Genomic DNA, 16,434 nt, shown 5'->3' with positions numbered 1-16,434 from the left:
ATATGTTCTTCCTATTCTTCTGGGACACTACAACAAACCCAATCCCACTACCCCATTGACCTTTTATGTTATCCAGCGATCATCTCGAATCTTTACATGTTTATATCTCATCCACTTGTCACGGCATAACTTGCGCTAAAGGGGTGCTCAGCCTTGCGGATGCGAGGCTGGCTCGGCTATCCTTCCCTGTCTTCTGGTGCGTTGTCACACCTGAGGTATATATCGGCCTGCGGTCAGTCTCGTGAACCCTTCACCGCCATTTCCACATTTCATAAACCTCTCACGTCCGTGTTATTCAATCCATCCTCATACCGTAACACAATGGTTAACAAAACTGTCCGTGACGCCCTTGCCGCATTCGTGGCTGAACGTGACTGGGCGCAGTTCCACACGCCCGAAAACCTCGCCAAAAGCATCTCGATCGAGGCTGGCGAACTGCTCGAGTGCTTCCAATGGAGCTCTGACGCTGATTTGGCTCGTGTGCGCGAAGAGCTTGCCGACGTGCTAACTTACTGTCTGCTTCTCGCTGAGCGCATCGGGGCAGATCCCGAGCAGATCATTCTGGCAAAGCTCGAAATCACACGCAACAAGTATCCGGTGGACAAGGCTCGAGGACGCAGCACAAAGTACAATGAACTCTGAAATTGTGCGTCTCGACTTCTCTGAATCTGCCGTTTCGGCCTTGACGTTGCATGCAGAGAGACATAGCAACTGGCCGGTTGTATATGTCTTGGATGAAGGGCATGGTGCTGCACAAGGACGGCCGAACGGACTGCGCGACATCTACGTTGGCGAATCGCTCAATGCCGTGGCCCGGATGGGGCAGCATCTCAAATCGCCCCAGAAGCAGCATCTTTCGACCATACGCGTAATCATCGACCTGACATTCAACAAGTCAGTTTGCCTTGACTTGGAGTCTTACCTCATCCAAATGTTGGCCGGCGACGGTGCTTACCGGGTACTTAACCGCAATAACGGCATTATCGGGTCCAACTACTACCAACGCGATCAATACCGCGAAGGATTTCGCAACGTTTTTGTCAAACTCGCACAAGATGGCATCTTCACGCGAAGTATCCCCGCAATCGAGAACAGTGACCTCTTCAGGCTTTCGCCGTTCAAGGCCCTCACGGAGGATCAAGCAAACTCCGTCGAACAGATTGTCAAGGGATTCCTCGCCGACCTGGTAAGGGGTGTCCGAAGCACAATCGTGATCCAAGGTGACCCGGGCACTGGCAAGACGGTCGTAGCGATATTTCTGATGAAATTGCTACTTGACATCAAGACGTTCACGTCCCTGGAAGATCTTGATAGCGACTCGTGATTTTCCGAGTTGTTCACCGAAGATAACCAGAAGCTACTCCGGGGCCTCCGCATCGCTCTGGTTGTCCCGCAACAATCGCTGCGAGAGTCGATCAAGAAGGTCTTCAGGAAGACGCCTGAGCTCCACCCTTCGATGGTATTGACACCCTTTGAGGTTGCACAGGCAGATGGACAGTTCGACTTGTTGCTAGTGGACGAAACTCATCGACTTAACCAACGCGCGAATCAACCCTCCGGGGTGCTCAACGCCAAGGTCAGAGACATCACAATTAACCTCTTTGGCAGCGATGATACCAGCAAAACCCAGCTCGACTGGATCCAGGCGAAGAGTCAACATCAGATCTTTCTGCTGGATGCCGCGCAGAGCGTGCGGCCAGCAGACCTTCCCACAGAAGTTCTATCGATGCTCGCGGCCGAGGCTCTTGAGTCGGGAAGATACTTTCAGCTCCAGACTCAGATGCGGGTCAAAGCGGGATCGTTCTTTATATCCTACATTCGAGGAATCCTCAATCCCAATCGCCTCTTAGTTCCTCACGTCATGCCAAACTTCGGTGACTATGACTTCCGCGCGTTCGACAACGTCGAAGACATGCGCGACGAGATCTTCCGCCGCGACGCCGAAGCCGGCCTTTCACGCCTAGTCGCCGGCTATGCCTGGGAGTGGACGAAAAAAGACAAGAACGCCTTGGACATCACGATCGGCCAGACGCGGTTGAAGTGGAACACGACCTCCACCGACTGGATCGCGTCGGAGAAGTCTCTCGAAGAGGTGGGCTCGATCCACACGGTTCAGGGCTACGATCTGAACTACGTTGGTGTCATCATTGGTCTCGATCTGCGCTACAGTCCAGAGCAGCAGCGCCTCTGGGTCAGTCGCGCTTCGTACTTTGATAAGAAGGGAAAGGAGCAGAATCGGAAGCTTGGGCGGAGCTACTCGGATGACGACCTGCTGCGCTTCATCACACAGATCTATGCGGTGCTTTTGACGCGTGGCATCCGCGGCACTTATGTCTATGCCTGTGACCCCGATCTGAGGGACTACCTCAAAGGCTTCATCCCGTCTAGTCCTCATAGGCACGTGGCTGTCTAACAATGTCGCAAACTATCTGTAGCAACATGCTTCAAACAGCGGGATATTTGAGATGGATATCTGACGAGTAGAATGTGGGAGAAACGCCAGGGCCTCTTGGTATATGTGAAGGAAAGCCACGGTGATTCTATACAGGGTGCACTTATATGAGCAATTTAGAAAAGTGCCATCAATTCATCTGCCAGGCAGTGAATTTGTGAGGTCAAGATTTGTGTATGGTATTGCCTGGTTCGTAAGGGCAGCACAGTTACCTGTCTTCGCGGAGCTGTCTGAAGCATCCTTCCGCTCAGACTTATCTACAATATGGCTAGGTAGAATGTCGGGACGGTCTCACCTGAGTATATTTGATGACTTGAAGAGTGACTGTGTCTCCGCCATTAGTTTAAGCTGACCTCCAAGTCTACGGTGGGCGTACCTGAACACTCTCTAAGCAACCTCCGCTACCAGAGGAGAGGACAGCCTGATTTGGCTCCTTTCACCTGACCACCTAGGGAGGAGTTTCGACATACGGCAGATTCATGCGTTGCGGCACTACGTCTACGCTGGCGCAGATGTAGTTACCTTCCCCCGCAAGATGTTTATCCAGTCTTGCTTCACCTCGAAGTTGTCACTGTGACTTCGTTTGCACTGCATCGTCTTTGGACAACAATAGAAGGAAAGTGCTAGGATGCCATCACCACGAATCTACAACATGCTCAGGCAAGTGCTATCATCGTCGGCCAGCTCTATCGACGTCGCAGTCATTATTCCTCTTCTGGTCTGTTGCAAGATCGAACGCCTCACCCGTCCATCATTACCACCGCTTGACTGCGTCGGAAGCTGTTCTATCATTCCTTTGCTGTTCGCCTTCGTCGCCGTCGGAAATGGGACTCGGCTACCTCATCCTTCCTGGGCCCTGACATTGCTACCATATGTTACTCTCGCAGCATGGGCCAAGACCACATCCTGGATCCAGGGGCGGTCTTCTTCATAGAATGGCCAACGTGGGCGAGACTTTGTGTGGTGAGTCTGCCCTTTCCTCGGCCCGTAACAATACTGACCAACATTCAGGTTCTAGGTGCTTTGTTGGTGCGTTTGCTGATTGACTTCCTCCTTCGCAACTGACCAACCTAGGTGCTCCTCGTTGTGATGGCAATTTGTGTCAGGCTGCGAAACTGGAGGAGAAATCTCGCCCTAGAGAGAAAGGCCGCCGAGGCAGAAGCTGAAAACGGAGAGATGAACCTCTCGGTCAGAAAGAGTCATGAAATACCCTTCGGGATACGCGCGTTGTTCGAAGATCCGGACGTTGAAGGAGTTTGGAATTCACGCACCAACACTCCTCTTCATGGCCCGGTTGCGAGGCTGCGCCCTCGCAATCCACCGAGATACACACCGTTATCGTCATCAAATGTGCAGCCAATGACGGTAGAGCCCGAACTCGTTGCGCCAAATGGTAGGGTCTGATTCTCATTGTAGTATTTACTGACAGTGTCTAGACCGGGAGCCCCCCAGTGACCCAATCGCGAAAGTCGATGGAGCATCCGATTCTCGAAGTAACGGCAAGAAGTTTGTCATCAGTTATCAAGCACCTTACCTTCGATCAAATCCAGCAAGAGATCCGGGTACGACAAAATTTGGCCTTCTGACTTCTCAAATTTCCTGTAAATGTCGTTAACCGTGTTACACAGATCGCGATTCGAACGCAGCTTGCTCACGGCCGAAGATATCTCCTTCAAAGATGTGTCTGCGCCCCCCCACAAATCGAGGCTCCAATAGTGGACGAAAGTTTGTAATTGGCAATCGACATAGAAACTCGCCTCTACCTCCCAGCCGCGACTCTCTGTCTGAAGCGAATGTCCTCGAGCGCATGGAAGCACACCGGAGATTCCATGCCGCAGAGAGTGGCCAATTACTGCCCAGGTCTCGACGACGTCACACTGACCTTGCATTGATGACATCTCTCGCATCCTCTACGTCCTCTGCATCCGACAGTGAAGATGGTGGCTCTTTTGATGCCGAGTCTAGCCAAGTCAGGTCCTTGTCGCTTGGTATGCCAGAGATGAATGTGGGCAAACAGTTGGCTCGACGAGTTGAGAAACTGGAAGGTCCCAAACCCGTTCCCTTTAAAGCTTTCGTCGAGTCATTACCAGCACCCAAGCCTCCCCCGTCTGCTTGGACAAACAAAACCCAAGTAAGGGTCGATGCCAAATTGCCGGAATCGTCGAAAGGAAGCGAAACTGCATCGCAGTTCTCCAAGCACACACCTAACTCGTCGATCAGCTCTACCTGTACCACACCAACATCTCCAACAACCTCAATCTCGATTGTCAATACCCGGACAAGAAAAGTCAACTCAGGATTCGAAGTTCTTCCTGCCGGTACTTTGGAGAAAGGGCTGGATGTGAAGCAATTTGGGGTCTGGGCTGAAAATCCCAGTATCACCATCTCGAGAAAGCCTAGGAAGCTGCAAAAGCGGCGGTCACGATCCAGTTCTTCAAGTCGTCGGAGCTCGGCTGAGAGTGCAAGAGTGAGTAGTGAAAGCTTTCGCCTCCCAGTATTTTGAACGTAAAGAACAAAAGCGTTCGGGCTGCTTCATGATGACGTTGGAATATGATTATATTGGGCTTGGATTCATCGGAAGTCGGAGTTAATGGGACCGGGGCTGCAGTAATGAGGGTATTATGTAGCCCCTGGTTGCTCTATTGGCATAACGTTCACTCTTGGGTTTTCAGGATGGCATAGTTGCGCACAACTAGGTGCTTCTCGAGACGTAGAATAGCAGACAGGGAATATTATTCAAGCGCCTCTTCTCTTCAAGGGCTGCAATCTATATTCTGGCCAGCTCAGTGGCCGTCACGTCGAAACGCCAAAATCCTTTTGCAAGATGGTGTAACGTTCGTAGTCATCGACTCCTACACTGGGCCTAACTTCGGCCATGGCTCTCTCAAAGTCAGCGGTAGTCAAAGTAATGTCCTCTGGAGGCAGCCCTAGGGCGGTGCAGCGGCTGATGGCCATGAGGCCAGCACGTTGCAACAAGGCCTTGAGATCAGCACCGCTGAAGCCTTGGCACAGGCGCGCTATGGCGGCGACGTCTTCACCAAACACGAAGTTGGGGATCTTGCGACACAGGGTCCGCAGGATGTCCACGCGACCCTCCGCGTCGGGCAAACCCACGAAGAGGAGAGTCTCGAGCCTCCCCGGCCGCAGCATGGCCGGGTCGATCATGTCGGGTCGGTTCGTGGCGGCGATGACGTAGATGCCGTCCCTCTCGGAGCCGACGCCGTCGAGCTCGGCCAGGAGGGTGTTGGTGACGCGGGCGCTGGCCTCGGAGCTCGTGCCGTCGCGGCGGGGCGCCAGGGCGTCGAGCTCGTCGAAGAAGATGATGACGGGCACGCTGGAGCGGGCGCGGGCGAAGACCTGGCGCACCGCGCGCTCCGACTCGCCGACGTACTTGTTCAGGAGCTCCGGCCCCTTGACGGAGATGAAGTTGGCGTGGGAGCTGTTGGCGCACGCCTTGGCGAGCAGCGTCTTGCCGCAGCCCGGCGGGCCCCAGAGGAGCGTGCCCGACGACGGCGTGATGCCCAGGTTGGCGTACTTGGCCGGCGTGAGAATCGGCGATATCACCGTCATGTCGAGCTCCGAGATGTGCCGCGACAGAGCGCCGATGGACGCAAAGGTCGTGCTCGGCACCGTGGCGAAGCCTTCGCGCAACGCAGACGGTTGGATCTTGGGGAGCGCGGCGAGGAAGTCGGCCATCGTCACGTGGACGACGGACTCGTCGGCGCCGGCGTCGTCGCCATTGGAATTCGTGTTGCCGGTGGTGGTGGTGGTGGTGGTGGTGGTAGTAGTGGTGGTTGCTTCCGTTGACGCTGGTGCTGCTGACAGAGGGTGACGACTTGCCGTGGCAGACGTATATTTGATGAGACGCCTCAGCGACGCTAGGACAGGAGAAATGTTCGAGTCCGGGTGGTCGGTGGGCATGTCGACGGCCATGGATGAGGACTCGGCGTGGGCTTTTATCATGGTCAGTTGCCTTTTGATGGCTGCCGCGCCGGCCGTGGAGACGAGGTCGTTTAGGTCGGCGCCGACAAAGCCAGGCGTGCGTTTCGCCAGGATAGAAAAATCCACGTCGGAGGAGAGATTGGTTTCGCGAGTCAAGGCGCGGAGAATCTGTTCGCGGACAGGCTCGCTGGGGACGGTCATGTTGATCTCCTTGTCGAAACGGCCACCGCGCCGAAGAGCAGGGTCGAGAGCGTCTGGGCGGTTCGTGGCGGCGAGAACAATGACGGGCTTCCCGTCCGTCTTCTCGAGAGCGAGGTCGTCCATGCAGGTTAGGAGTTGGGCGACGATGCGCTTTTCCATCTCCCGCTGGGCGGACTCGCGCTTCGGGGTGATGGCGTCTATTTCATCAATGAAGACCAAGCACGGCGCGCAGCGCTTTGCTTCCTCGAAGTGCTCGCGCAGTGCCTTTTCGGATTCACCCGACATGCCGGAGACGATTGAGGGCGCGGATATCGAGATAAAGTTCACTCCCAGTTCGGCGGCGAAGGCATTGGCGATCATGGTTTTACCGCAGCCAGGAGGACCATGGATGAGGACACCTCGCGGTGGTTGCACCTTGCTGGAGGTGTATATCTCGGGACGGGTCATTGGAAGTACCAGGAGATCTTCGAACTGCTGTATCACATTGTCCACGCCTCCCAAGCTGGCCAGGTTTATATATGTGGGCGCAGAATGATCGATGGTCTCTCGTGGGCCGTCGCGAGCTTTGCGACGTTTGGCGGGCGGCTCACCGTTTGTCAAACGCTTGGAAGATGTTGTCTCCATGGGAGCAGCACCTTCGGAGTCAGTCGCACGCTTGGGCGACATAAGTCCTTCGGTGGACTTTGACCATGCGCCTACGATTGACCGGTTAAGTCCACTGGAGACTTTGAGGCGCTGTGCTTCGGCAGGCGTCTCAACTGGCATGAACTCGTCTGAGTCGTCCTTTGCATCTTGTTGTATAGTCTCAAGAACTCTTTCAATGCTGTCTTCTAGCAGCTTTTTTGGCTTCCGGTTGAGACTCGAGTTCGACCGCTTTATATCGTCGTAGATGGTCGAGAAGGATAGGCGAGTGTCGGAATCACCGTACTGGCTGCGCTCGTCAAGGATTTTGCGCACAACTTGGTAGACCTGAGGAGAAGAATTAGTGCATGAAGCAGGTGAAACGGGGTATCGCAGATGTACCTCTCGGTCTAGACCTTGACTTAAAGTCGTTCGACGGTGTCCGCCTGGAGCCATTGTCGAATCTCGTGAAGAGAGAAATATGCCGGCAACATTTTAGAGTCTGAAAAAAGTAAATATTTAACTGACTCGGAAAAACATTGTTAGCGCACAAAATGACTCGCGTGTATCCGTACAATCAGACACCCCCCCCGGGCCCCTAGTAGAATGACAAGTTCTCTTTTGACAATCACAAGGAAACAGAGCCAAAGACCCGAAATATGGCTGCCTGTATCAAGGTCTTGCCCAGTCGCTCTCGGAGAGAGCTGTTGAAGGTGCTGCTTTTAGATCAGCCTTGCGGCTCACTGTGCTTTCTCTGCAACCCCTAGAAACAACATGACTTCGGGAAAGGCGGCCATTGATGACAGGATATCAAGCATTGTCGAGTGCCAGCCACCCATTATTTCGAGACAGAGGACAATGACTAATAATCCAACATTGCGTACTCTACTCCTCAACATTCTCGATACTGCGTCTTTGCTTTCCACTTGTTCGCGCTTTCGTGCCATTCCAACAGAATACTCCAGGGAGCTACCAAGACCGCAATCATGCAATCTGACATCTCCTTTGATCTCAGAGAGACTGCCGGGGAAGAGATGATTGGGTGGATGCGTTCTGCCACTCTCTTTTCAATACGGCCCACCTTGTCTCGGATCATTCGCGCGTAGTCTCCAAGACCCTTTTTCAGCTCCAGTCCTGTTTTGGTGCTGAAGTCGTGTTCAAGAGTGTCGTAGAAAGTACATTTCAAGTCCTCCGTGAAACTTGATTCATACTTGCTTAAAATCTCTGCCTCGGCGCTGGTAGAGAAGAAGAACAAATCAATCTCAGCCACGATCGACAGAGATTCGCGCTCGGTGTGGCTCATGCTTGTCATTGCCAGACAGAAGCCAGCTTCAGCCCCGGCGATGATTTTCCAAACAAAATGCGACCCGTAAATGATTTCGAACATATCGGGACCCTCCTCCTGTAACAAAGTGATCGCCTCCTTTGTCAACACAGGAAGCCTGCTAATCCCAAGCTGACCTGTGATGGTATGAACTGTTGTAGAGTCTCGACATGTCTACCAAGTTAGTGTGACTATTCAAGCACCATCAGGTTGTACATACCTTCTGAGTATCTGCGACCACGCGATCATATTTTCCCGAAACCGTAACACTGAGGTATTCGTTTCCAACTCCCCCGCCTAATTGAGCGGAGAAATGGGACGAATTTGAGCTGAGAACTGGCGAGATGCTACGTGCATATGTCGTTCTTTGAAGTGGCTCCAGCACAACGTGGGTATCAGGATGCAGATTGTCGGTCGCGAATGCGGAAGGGCCCCAGAATGGACATTGACATCCGTGCCGTCGAGTTTTCAGAGCGTGGCGCCAATCTGTCACGGTTGCGAGTCCGTCGAGGTCTGCGTGTACCTGTGCATCATCCGGTACCGTGCTATGAAACGGCATAAACAGTGGTGCGACAGGGAATTTGTCAAAGTCTTCTCCATGGCAAAGTGGAAAACCACCCCAGGGGACTGTTTCGCACTGGTTCATGTGAGAGGTTTGCGTTTTGATTCTGACTCTGGTACAACTCAGGAAGCCTTTCAGATGCGAAAGGACTTGCTCACTTCTGAGCTGCCTATATGAGAACTTTGGACAGAATTCTCGAGCGAGGAGAGAGCTGACTTCGACAGGCTAGAGTCAAATGGGGCCTCGCTTCGCAGACATAATCACATTAGGAAAGAATTAGAGCCTACGTAGGTGGCGTAGATTCGATCTGAACGACAATCCGTAGATGGTACAGACTACTTCTTGCACGAGCTGTTAATTCACAACATGCATTGGACTTTTAGGGATGGCTATCGTTCTAGGACATCTTATGACTTGTTTGCGATTCCAGCAGGTGTCCATTTATTGTCGCTGAGAACAAACTCATTCAGGTCCCTGCTGTCACGAACCTGTGTCACGACTCTGGCACTTCCGCTCTGCCAACTAACAGCAGCAACATCACCGCCCTTGATGCCGTGAGTGACTACTGATTCGTTGGAGAAGCTAGGATTGGCCCCGTTACGCGAAAGCGTCAGAAGACTATTGTCCACGCTGCTGACAATCACGTACACATGCCTGTCTCCGGCGTTGAAAGCTGATAGACTGGCGTCGAGTGGCACTGGGCGATCCAGTATCCGATACGGTGCTAATTGAAGGTCAGCAATCTCATAATCCATGTATGTGATGGGACATACTGCCCCAACACTGGCCACCACCTGTATAGTCGAGTCCATAAATAATATTATCACCCCCGTGCCATGACACGAAGAACGTCTCTGTATCATTTTCGTTCTTGGTTGTGAAGGATGCTGCGGCTAAGGAAGTTCCTGGGCTCATGGTACAACCTTTGACAGTGTCGAAATTCCAAGTTTTGGCCCCAGCTGAAAACCAAGCATTGACCAAGTTCATTGCAGAGTTCTGATAGAAGACCCAGATACTGTTTGGGACTTTGTTGTTCACCCCTGAGAATGCCTCAACTTTGCTCCAAATATGCGGTTTATTGTCGGGTGTCGTAGCTTTCATCTGGTCGAGGATTTCTCCTTCGTACCACTCGTCACCGCTGTACCTTCTCTGACTCAGGTCACCCTGAGGAGTGAAATAGAACAATGATACCTGATGTGGTCAGCAGGCAGACGATTGGACTGGGCTTAGTCGCATACTTCTTTGCCATCGGTACTGCAACAAGCTGCGAGCGGTGTATTAGCTCTTGCCGAAACTATCACGGGCTTGTCTGCGACAGTCCATGCCGTATCCACAAAGGCGCTAGACCAGACTGCGTGAGTCGCATCTTGCCAGAAAATATATGCCCGAAGTTTGGAATTGCTATCCGTGAACGCACACATTGCTATACCACTTCCGAAGTCAGGCTTGTTAGGTCTAGCATTCAGAGGGGTGATGACGGGCACTCTGGATCTGAAGGTCAAAGGTGACTCGTATTCCGTGACTCCGTCTTTCTTGGTAGCGCCTGGTTTTTTTCGTAAAATACTAGAATTCTCCTGAATGATAGTTTGTGCTTTCGGAACGGCGTCAGCAGCGGTCTGCAAACCTGTCAGGGTAGCCTCATAAGCGCCGTTGGCTTTTGTCGGAGTTAGAGAAGCTTGACCAGCATTCACGTCATCAATCGCCTTCACGAGCACTTCGTTGAGTTTCTCATATTCCGAGAAATCATCAAGCAGAGCTTGCATCTGCGTCTCTGCGGTATTTTGGGGAAGTACCCATGTCTTGTAGTCGAATTCCTTGGAGCCAATAAAAGAAGGTAAGCTCGTGTACTCCTGGATGACCACAGCTACTGAGGCTCTGCTTTTAGCGACGTTTCCTGGGAATTTAGAAGCTTCTTGGAGCATGAGGGCCATATCCCACTGCTTGGCTTCTGTGTTAATTCTATCAGTTCCCATCTCGCTAGCTGCCAGCAATGTCTATGCTTGTGTAGCTCACCTTTATTGACACCCACCGCTCCCGTGGAGATAACGTTTACATCTGAAACTGACACCTTCGCCAGGTCGCTGCTTGTATATGAGCCAGCTCCCTTCACCTGGATACCATCCATACCGCCCTCGAGTTTGGCTTTGATCTCCATTGTCTCCTGAGAGCTGCGCGTTTTGAAGCTTACGACGCCGACGAACTGTCCCCCTTGTAGGATGTCGGCGATGAATCGATCTCCATATATTTTGTAAAATTCGCCATAGGCTGTTTCCTCGTCCGTTTTTTGCTCGGGCGTTTTGAGCTTGCGCCAGTTGAACGTCGGCGCCTTTCCCGAACCCTTGTAGCTGTTCTTGACAAAGACTTTAACGATGAAGTTCAACGATGCCGACGAGACCTAGATTATGCGTAAGTCTGTGCTTCCCAAACAGAATGCTGGGGTTGTACGGTTGACTTCTTCATGAAAGCACCAGCCCCCTTCAGATTGAAAGCTCCCTTACTGATGGCGAGTGAAGCAGAAACGTCCAGTGCACTTGCCAACTCAGCCTGGTTGGTTGTGCATTTCGCTGAGTATTCAATACGCTGATTGGGATCTGTCTCACGGTCACTTGTTTCAACGGTAACAGCCTCCCATAGACCGAGTGAATGGTCTAGAGATCGAAAACCCATCCCTAGCTGCATCCCATCTTGAAAAGGTAAAACAGTAGACATGGCCTCAACTCGATTTGTTCGCGAGGCGACCTGTTTGCCCACAAGAAAAGTGAATGACAATAGCAATTCAGCTCTAATTTGTAGTATACCACAAAGGGCGATGGTGTTCACTGGTTTGCTAAGAGGCCGCTCTGGCCAAATCAGTTTTCTGCGGCGTACAGGGCACCAAGCTGAGTGGTTGTATGCTTGCAACGGCCAGACAGTACTTCAGCCATGCAAAAGGTCCTGTTTGTGACAGTGGCGCATGCAGAAGATAGCTTCCATTCCTGCACCTCGTGATGCGTGAGCACAACAGCCGTGAAGAGGTGCCGAAACTACATGTCTTTAATGGGGCTCTTATTGGCACGCGCGGTCATGTACGATACCAAATGTTTCATGTAAATAACATTAGGTCGCATCTGTAGAAAGTTGCATATTTCTGCACCATCACAGAGTCGGCCTAGAGCCACCCATTTCGTTCCCCTCGACCGCCTGACATACCTTGTCTTGTAAATGCCTCTCCAGGAGGAGAAAGTGGTTACAGTAACTGCCTTGTTCAGTATGTAAATGTTGTGCGTTAACCACCGAACGCTGTGCGGACTGGTATTGACATCTTTCATGACTATACGGCGTCAAAGGCCGGCCTAGACTCAGCTGAAAAGGAGAGAAGTCAATTCTGAGCTGAGCTAACAGGTGCAGAAATCATTCCGCTGTCCCCACTCCGTTGATTTTTATTGATAGAATGAGGAAGCGATGAGCACTGTACAAAGTGATATTAGTATCTTTGAAATTATGCGGCGTCAAAGGCCGGCCTAGATTCAGCTGAAAAGGAGAGAAGTCGATTCTGAGCTGAGCTGACAGGTGCAGAAATGGTTCCGCCGTCCCCTCTTCGTTGATTTATTTTTATTGGTAGAATGAGTAAGCGACGAATAATGGCACTGGGCAACTCGATTCTGTGCCTTTATCTGTAGCTTGTGTGGGGACGTGGGGGCCGAGGGAGGGAGGTTCTTCAACTTTATATCACAAGGTGTCAAAGTTTACCGAGGAGCTCCATACCGATCCGTCCAGAACCTCGTTCTGAACCTCAGAACTTCCGAAAATAGTAGCAAGTAGTAGAAAGAATACGCTGTCCGCGTTCTACATCTGCTCTGGGATTGAGATGGCACGCTTTCGGCGTAGCGACCTCAGAAGACATGAGCCGCTGGAGTGGTCTCCTTCCCTTTCCGGGTCCTGTCCTGTCGGCTACCTACTTCGATAGGCCGCGCCCCGCTTGTGCCTGTTGAAGCACTAAGGCAGTATCAGCGCTGATACCACATGTGCTGCTTGAAAAAGGCGGACACTAATCTGACAGGTAGATTTACGAGCACCTAGCTGACCGCTCCTTAGATTATTATGTCGCGTACAGAATATTCACCGGTGCTTTGATGGCAACATGATTACCTCTACCATGCTGCAGGACACACAACATCAGACCACTGCTTTGCATGAGACTCCACCACTCTCGAAGCAGCGAGAGGTCGCTAGTCGCAAGCTTACGTCTCAAACCTCCTATCTGCCAAGCCATGATGTCCTCTCTAACGTAAAGATACGCTATAGCGTGTTGTGCACCGCATCACCGCCAAACACCTTGAGATGAACTACCACTTCTCATTTCCACTTTCTCCATATCAAGGAAATGGTTCCATGCCAAAGCGCACCAAGCTCATATCAATGGCTGTCGAGACCGTGGCTCCCTTCAGTTTGGTCAGTTCATTGTGCTGCACGACTGTGGGAAAGGGTCGCACCTCAATGAAATCATTCATGACTATCATTAGCTTGTCTGGGTCAAACCGTTCGATGTTTGATTTCTGACTCAACCAGCCAAGCGTAACAGGGTCAAACATTGCTTTGGTAGCCAGGAGTGGTGAGTTGGAAGGTGAGCTTCCTATAGTCGACAGAAGAACCTCTGCCTTGCCCTGGGGAGTACCTTGGCACTGCATCACGGTCAAGTCTGTGTCGAGCTGTTCAGTATGACTCATAGACTCGAAAGCGTTCACGATCGTATCACTCGTCAAGGTTTGATATGCTTGTGAAGTATAGCTGTCGTACTTCGCCGCTTCTATTGCAACGAGATGCCGCATATTCCTGCTGCGTAGATCATCAATTGGCCGTGCACTATCAGCAAGACAACCCCTCTTAATACCTGTTCTCGACCGCTTGAGCGCTGCGTCAATAAGCCCTTCTATCTCTTTTCCCGAAGGCTTAAGGCAGGTAGAGTGCACATTGTCCCACCTGAGATGGAGTACAACAATTTCGGTTTGGTTGTCGTCTAGGAATGCGATCACTTGGTCGAGGAAGTTTTCAAGGTGGTCGCCGGGAAAAAGAGCGTGCTGGAAGTACCATCGATCAGGAAGGCCGACGTACTGCGACCCAGTGCTTAAGGTCCGAAAAAGTGTCGAGTTCTTGGCCGGCCTGAACTCGAAATATCGTGCTCCAGCTTCCAGCATGTCCATGAATGTATCCTTTTGTGTGACCGATACGTTGTATACGGCATCGTAGGCGATGGTAGCCTTGAAGAGCTCTCCAAGCCCTTGTAGCAGCGTTATCCAAGTCGTCCAACCAGCCGTCTCGAGGATATCGACAACCGCTGTTGGGCTCATCTGCTTGATCAGGGCTTCGCAGTTGCGCATCGTATTCATGCCACAGTCGTGCGGAGCTGGCAGTACAAAGCGAGAGAAGCTCTTCTGCGCCTGTGGTTCACCGACTGGTGCCGCCCGGCCCATCCATCGAGTTCCAAGTCGAGAAACTGTGACATAGCAGAGACATTCTGCAGGCAGACCATACCATTTGACGCTGGGGGCCTCGTAGAATCCGAATGAAATAAAGATATCCAAGTTCTCGTCGATAATCGACGTTGTCTCACTAGTGAAGGCCATATCACCTCCACAGACTCGACCGGAAAGTCGGTCAATATCCACGAAACGAGAGGCGACCACGACCCCATCACGCTGAACTGACCATCTGAACCGTTCGGCTCTTCTGGACCCATCTTCATCGACTTTGAGCTCTCTTAGTATGAAATTTTCTTCTGCAGAGTTGTCGACGGAAATACTCGAGGTGTAAAACAGCACGCTGTACTGGAACCCTTTCTCAATATAGGACCAAGCTCGAATGGCTGGCATCGTGGTATGCACTCCTGCGTCTGCGTGCGCTATCGCGGGTCTCAGATTCGGGATCTTTGATGCTGATTGTTATATCAGCTTCGGAGGGATTTCTCAAAGATCGAGAAGGTCAGATGCCACTCAGTAATGTCAGTTGGGATGGAGACAAGAACCCTTCATCCAGTAAGAACTCCAGATTTTATGAATCTTGCTGTTACCGCGCTGTTCATTTGCCCTTATGAGAGGGGACGGACGCATTCTTATACCTTGCGTTTCTAGCATACCGGCCACAGAAAGAGCAATCGACAGGTGCGAAAGAGCATTCCCCAACGCCTCAGCTTTCCATGTCTCCAAAGTTTCTCCTATCGCTTGTTGCCGAAGCCCAAAGCATCCATCGTAAGGGGGTATTAGATTACGCGAGCTCTGGAGGTACTGACAGCGGGTTGTAACATTGGCTTTGGCGGGTGGGTGACATTGTGGAATCATTTCGGGTGGCTGCTTAAGCTCTTTCTTGCGGTCTGGCCGAGCTTACAGTCAGTTTGATGTTGTAAAATAAGTACTGTAGTGTTCAGGTGGAGAAGTGGGTCATTGCCTCGGTCTTAAGCTAGCACTCTTTCGAAAATGCATTAGAGGAATGGCGCGGGAAAGCCGTTAGGGACCTCTTCAGCTGTTGGAATGTACGGTGGCTTGGATCTAGACTTAAAGCAGTGGCAGATGCTGAGAAGTGGACATGATGCGCTGGCAGCCCGAATACTCTCCTCATTTCTGAAAGGAATCCGTAAATACTGTGATCGAGATTTGTGCTTGCGACCACCACATTTGATTGTCGAGAGCTGGGACTCAAACAAACATCGATCGCGAGTTTGCTGGTTCGCCACTTGACTTGCAAGCCAGAACAGCTTTGCTTCATCTACAAGACATATGATCATGGACATGTCAAAGCACCTGTAGACACAAGACACCGACATGCGATACGCAATGCTCCTCATCACGCACATGCGCAGGTCCTGTTGGGTCTCCTCTCCTTGCCGCGTCGTAAAGTAGTCTCTACTGTAACGAGGATCGACTGGATTATGTTATAGTCTAGAGAGCCTGATCCGTGCACGCGTCAAGTTCGCGTATACACAGCTAGAGTACTGTAATACCTTTACTACACTGTCCAGTACAATTTTACGGCAGATCACAAACTACTGTGGCCTGTGCACATACCCTTAGGTGGCTCATAAATCAAAATGCGAGAATAGTATATCAACAGAAAGCTGTGGAAGACTGGAAGTGTTAATCTTTCTAAATACATAACGTAAGTGCATAGCGAATGACACAACATAGCGAATGACACAACATAGCGAATGACACAACATAGCGAATGGCACTGGCTTTCGTCATTTTTCTGTACGCTAGAGGCATTGTAATATAAATTTTATTATAAGAAATTATTTAAGAGGGTTACTCATAAACTATTACATAAATAGAACTTCTATAATCACTCAATCCTCCCTTTTTG

The 16,434-nt window shown here is 51.4% G+C and overlaps 7 protein-coding genes across 7 annotated transcripts; 3 read left to right on the top strand and 4 right to left on the bottom strand.

Annotated features, from left to right (window-relative positions):
* Nucleotides 1–321: 321 nt before the first annotated feature.
* PV08_11973 (uncharacterized protein) lies at nt 322–1,324 on the top strand (the record flags this gene model as incomplete). The annotated part of the gene is made up of 2 exons (XM_016386280.1): nt 322–626; nt 709–1,324. 2 exons carry the CDS (start codon nt 322–324, stop codon nt 1,322–1,324), a joined length of 921 nt encoding a protein of 306 aa, XP_016230088.1.
* Nucleotides 1,325–1,456: 132 nt separating this feature from the next.
* Nucleotides 1,457–2,413, top strand: PV08_11972 (uncharacterized protein; the record flags this gene model as incomplete). Its single annotated transcript, XM_016386279.1, has 1 exon — nt 1,457–2,413. One exon carries the CDS (start codon nt 1,457–1,459, stop codon nt 2,411–2,413), a length of 957 nt encoding a protein of 318 aa, XP_016230087.1.
* Nucleotides 2,414–3,340: 927 nt separating this feature from the next.
* Nucleotides 3,341–4,955, top strand: PV08_11971 (uncharacterized protein; the record flags this gene model as incomplete). The annotated part of the gene is made up of 5 exons (XM_016386278.1): nt 3,341–3,415; nt 3,464–3,481; nt 3,527–3,845; nt 3,889–4,014; nt 4,081–4,955. 5 exons carry the CDS (start codon nt 3,341–3,343, stop codon nt 4,953–4,955), a joined length of 1,413 nt encoding a protein of 470 aa, XP_016230086.1.
* Nucleotides 4,956–5,245: 290 nt separating this feature from the next.
* PV08_11970 (uncharacterized protein) lies at nt 5,246–7,672 on the bottom strand (the record flags this gene model as incomplete). Its single annotated transcript, XM_016386277.1, has 2 exons — nt 5,246–7,564; nt 7,619–7,672. The coding sequence occupies 2 exons, from the start codon at nt 7,670–7,672 to the stop codon at nt 5,246–5,248; spliced, it is 2,373 nt and encodes a 790-aa protein (XP_016230085.1).
* A 436-nt stretch (nt 7,673–8,108) lies between these two features.
* On the bottom strand, nt 8,109–9,186 carry PV08_11969 (uncharacterized protein; the record flags this gene model as incomplete). The annotated part of the gene is made up of 2 exons (XM_016386276.1): nt 8,109–8,714; nt 8,761–9,186. 2 exons carry the CDS (start codon nt 9,184–9,186, stop codon nt 8,109–8,111), a joined length of 1,032 nt encoding a protein of 343 aa, XP_016230084.1.
* Nucleotides 9,187–9,509: 323 nt separating this feature from the next.
* Nucleotides 9,510–11,811, bottom strand: PV08_11968 (uncharacterized protein; the record flags this gene model as incomplete). Its single annotated transcript, XM_016386275.1, has 5 exons — nt 9,510–9,826; nt 9,876–10,293; nt 10,341–11,050; nt 11,116–11,497; nt 11,548–11,811. 5 exons carry the CDS (start codon nt 11,809–11,811, stop codon nt 9,510–9,512), a joined length of 2,091 nt encoding a protein of 696 aa, XP_016230083.1.
* Nucleotides 11,812–13,457: 1,646 nt separating this feature from the next.
* On the bottom strand, nt 13,458–14,951 carry PV08_11967 (uncharacterized protein; the record flags this gene model as incomplete). Its single annotated transcript, XM_016386274.1, has 1 exon — nt 13,458–14,951. One exon carries the CDS (start codon nt 14,949–14,951, stop codon nt 13,458–13,460), a length of 1,494 nt encoding a protein of 497 aa, XP_016230082.1.
* Between the last annotated feature and the right edge of the window lie 1,483 nt (nt 14,952–16,434).

This window comes from Exophiala spinifera (assembly GCF_000836115.1).
Source record: "Exophiala spinifera strain CBS 89968 unplaced genomic scaffold supercont1.11, whole genome shotgun sequence".
Lineage (NCBI taxonomy): Eukaryota > Fungi > Ascomycota > Eurotiomycetes > Chaetothyriales > Herpotrichiellaceae > Exophiala > Exophiala spinifera.
This window is presented reverse-complemented; position numbering and strand designations above follow the sequence as displayed.